The 3,420-nt window shown below is 42.0% G+C and overlaps 1 protein-coding gene across 3 annotated transcripts in view; it reads left to right on the top strand.

The window, feature by feature from the left end:
* The window catches only part of LOC107081870 (smoothelin-like protein 2), a 17,010-nt gene that overhangs the window by 8,588 nt on the left and 5,002 nt on the right, over positions 1 to 3,420 (top strand). Inside the window, exons 4-11 of one of the 3 annotated variants that reach the window (XM_015370213.1) lie at positions 1,225 to 1,368; positions 1,473 to 1,589; positions 1,874 to 2,015; positions 2,109 to 2,197; positions 2,295 to 2,357; positions 2,436 to 2,493; positions 2,590 to 2,715; positions 2,800 to 2,914. In XM_015370213.1, the coding sequence (XP_015225699.1) occupies positions 1,225 to 1,368; positions 1,473 to 1,589; positions 1,874 to 2,015; positions 2,109 to 2,197; positions 2,295 to 2,357; positions 2,436 to 2,493; positions 2,590 to 2,715; positions 2,800 to 2,914 (854 nt within the window). Of the gene's footprint in view, positions 1 to 1,224; positions 1,369 to 1,472; positions 1,590 to 1,873; positions 2,198 to 2,294; positions 2,358 to 2,435; positions 2,494 to 2,589; positions 2,716 to 2,799; positions 2,915 to 3,420 lie in introns of all 3 variants that reach the window. The other 2 variants (XM_015370212.1, XM_015370211.1) reach the window with 2 other exon arrangements.

Below are 3,420 nucleotides of genomic sequence, written 5' to 3'. Positions count from 1 at the left end.
TCTTCTTGTTTACTACTGGTGGTTGGCTTTGGTCGCAGTACCGCCACCTTCTGCTCTGGAGTGTAGACACTTCGCCTATGAGAAAAAGGAGCAGCGCGAACCGAAGGAAACACACGTGAATCGAACCGAGACAGTCGAACCGAACGGTTCGGACGGTTTTCATAAAACGTTCCATCTCTACAACCCATCACTGATTCTGTAGACCAGGGGCCTCAAACTGGTTCCAGAAAAGCCCGTGTGGTTGCAAGTTTTCTTTACAACCAAGCAATAGCACACCAGACTCCAGTCATTTCATCAAGTCCAGTCTTAACATGATTACTTGATGAGATGAATGGAGTCTGGTGTGCTATTGCTTGCTTGAAAAGAAAACCTGCAGCCACATGGCCCTTTCTGGAACCAGTTTGAAACCCCTGCTGTAGAGAGAAACACAGGTCAGTGAGCACGATCATCTGAAAAGAAGATGATAATTAGAGTGAGTCACTTACCTGGTTCAACAGTACAGTCCAATCAGGAATGGACCGATCCGGGTTCCAGGAATCATCAGAGCACGAAGGCAGGCTCAGAGTCCTGTGCGTCGAGCATCCAGCTGAGACAGAAACGCACAGAGAGGCAGAATCCATTAGGAGTCCAACCGAGGTTCAGGCGGGCAGATCAGGCAGGGACAGACAGGGCCAGTGTGTGAGAGGCAACGGAATCAGGAAGACAGAATCACTAGGGAAATGCAGAAACACTCTCACCACTGGTTAGGCAAAATAACTAGCCTGAAGACACTGGCTTAAGAATAAACTCCTGACTGGAACATGCACCTAGGAAATAACTAAAATTAACAAAACCAACAGACAGGACACTAACCGGAATCAAATGGGGAACAAACAGAAAACAATGATCTGCCCCTGATAGCTGGAACTGAGTCCAATATAAGGGAAACCTGCAGGTGGATGAGATGAGTGATAATTGGGAGCTAGAGAGAGTTAAACAGGCATGAGTTATTTAGATGAGCTATCAGGGCAGATCATGACAGAATTAGGTTTAAAAAAATCGTCTTTGTTTCTTTTTATGATGGTAATGAACAGAAACAGGACTTTAAGGTACCAAACTTGTTTTTTTCTTCCTTTACATCCCTGCTATGGAGTCGTCCTTACAGCCGCAGTGAGAATTGATCCTGTGAAGAACATTGGCTGCACTCTGATAGGATGCTGGTTAATTGATTGTTTGTTACTCTAGACCAGGAGGAACCAGGTCTGTCGACCAAACTGCATCTTCCTCTAACTGGGATGACTAAAACCAGCTCAGATGCTACCCCAGGCACTCCATCTCCAACTTCGACGGCCAAAACCAGCAATGAATCCCAGAGTATTCTAAAAAGTGGTGAGTGGAAACATGGCTTCTGTCTTTCTCTAAGAATGAAAAGCCTCAAATGTTATGTTAAGAGAGGAAAATCTGCTCCGATTTTTGATTTTTTTTTCCAAAAGCTGAAGAACTGCAGCCCCACCTGCCTGTCACTGCCATGACCACCAAAGGCGGTCTGGAGGGTTTCCTTTCTCCCGCATCGGGGCGGAAAGCTGCAGTAGATCGTTTAGTTACTGGAGGTTGGTTAAGAAAGATCAGCAGCTTTTGAGCTGAAATCAGTGCTGCATGTTTGTTTCGGGGATAAAAAAAAAGTCATTTAAGTCAAATAACAGTTAAAATACTGCTATGGTAGAAAGTGATGGCCCCCTGTTTAATTTAATGAGGATTTATATGAGTTTATACCTTATAAAATAAATTGAAATCTACATTTTTTTTCTACTCTGTTTATTTTCCTCTGGTTCTAAAATTGGTGCAATGACCTGAAATACTCAAGTGTGATGCTTTTCCCTCTGTATTTGCGTAGGAACAACTCGGAATATCCAGGACCAATCTGACGCTCAGGCTTGGTCTCATCTTCCCATCTCTGCTGCCGCCAAAGCCAGCTCAGATGTTCCTTCAGCTTCTAAATCTGATCCACCTTCTGCTTCACGCCTGAACCCTCCAATGCAAGAATCAGCCACAGCAAAGCAAAGCGATCATTCAGTCAGATGTGACATAAATGAACCCCGATCCCACCTGCCTCTCTCTGCTATAACCAGGCCAAACGCAGAACCGGCTGTTTCAGCTCAGCCTCTCCCAACATCACTGGACCTCACAGTAAAACCAGGGGAATATCCCTTTAAGAGAGGTGAGTTTACTCTTACAACAATCAACAAACACTTCAAAATCTTCTACTTCTGTTATATTTGCTCTGAATCTTGGTTCTGTTGCATTTAACACTTAAGCACCGGTTCTAAAGGCACCGAGTCCAAGTTTAAAGAGGAGTGTGAGTTTTCCTCAACCTGCAGGTACGACTAGGTTTCATTTAGTAGACTTTTCTGTCTTTTTTCACTCCATCCTGAGATTTCTACTAATTTTCTTTGCAGAAAAACTACTTCCTTCCAAATCCTTCATAAAATCTGGATTCTCACCCAGGCTGGATAAGTATGTTATGATTTAACGTCAGATTCTCCAACATAAGATCCCTTCTTGAAGGTTGATTACAAGATAAAACTTAAAACATTTATGTGATCTCTTCAGCAGATCAAACAACTCTGGGGGGGTTGAGTTAAAAAAAGAAACACTCAAATCCCAAACACTTCCGCGCTCCAACGGGGCCCAGGCCAAACGCGCCCTTTTTGAGAGGATGAACTCGGAGCCCATAAAGTAAGAGAACTCAGATCAGATTCTTTGTGCTACAAAAATAAATCTTTTCATATAATCTGGTGTTTTTCTTTTTTATTCAAACAGGCCAAAGGATTCCAAGCCCAAGCTAAAGCGCTCCCAGAGTTTCGGCGTTTCCAGCGCCAGTGGGATAAAGCAGATCCTTCTGGAGTGGTGCCGCTCCAAAACCATTGGTTATAAGGTCTGATTGAACCCTTTATAGGGCTTTCAGGGAAAATCTAAATTTCAAGCCAATGCTGTTAATGGAATCCAGGACAAGACCTTGTTACCTTTGTAACATTCAAAAAATATGAATATTTTGATGGCCAAAATGAATGTCCTTGTAATAACAAGAAATGCCAACTTGCTTAAATATATAAAGAAAAATAACAAAAGTGCTTCCATAAGAAATTCATGAAAAACACTCTGAGTTCAACATAACCTTAGAGGCATTAATGCTGATACTGGCATTTACATTTTTTAGTTTATTAACCTAAATATATACTTGTTAACTAGGCTTCTTTTCAGTTAGCTTTTTACCTTTTTTTCTCTCGGCTTGTTAACTTTTTTTCATTTTAATTTACATTAGGTTATATATCATTCAAAGGCTCATCTCATCTAATTGGTCAAATGCCAAAATAAGATGTACAGCAGTATCTTTGCTGAATGGTTGGATATAGATCTTGTGCTACTAGACCTCACTGAGGG

The sequence above is a fragment of the Cyprinodon variegatus genome, unplaced genomic scaffold (genome assembly GCF_000732505.1).
Source record: "Cyprinodon variegatus isolate N-32 unplaced genomic scaffold, C_variegatus-1.0 Scaffold43, whole genome shotgun sequence".
Lineage (NCBI taxonomy): Eukaryota > Metazoa > Chordata > Actinopteri > Cyprinodontiformes > Cyprinodontidae > Cyprinodon > Cyprinodon variegatus.
Note: the sequence above shows the minus strand (reverse complement) of the source record. Positions and strands in the feature narration are given on the sequence as shown.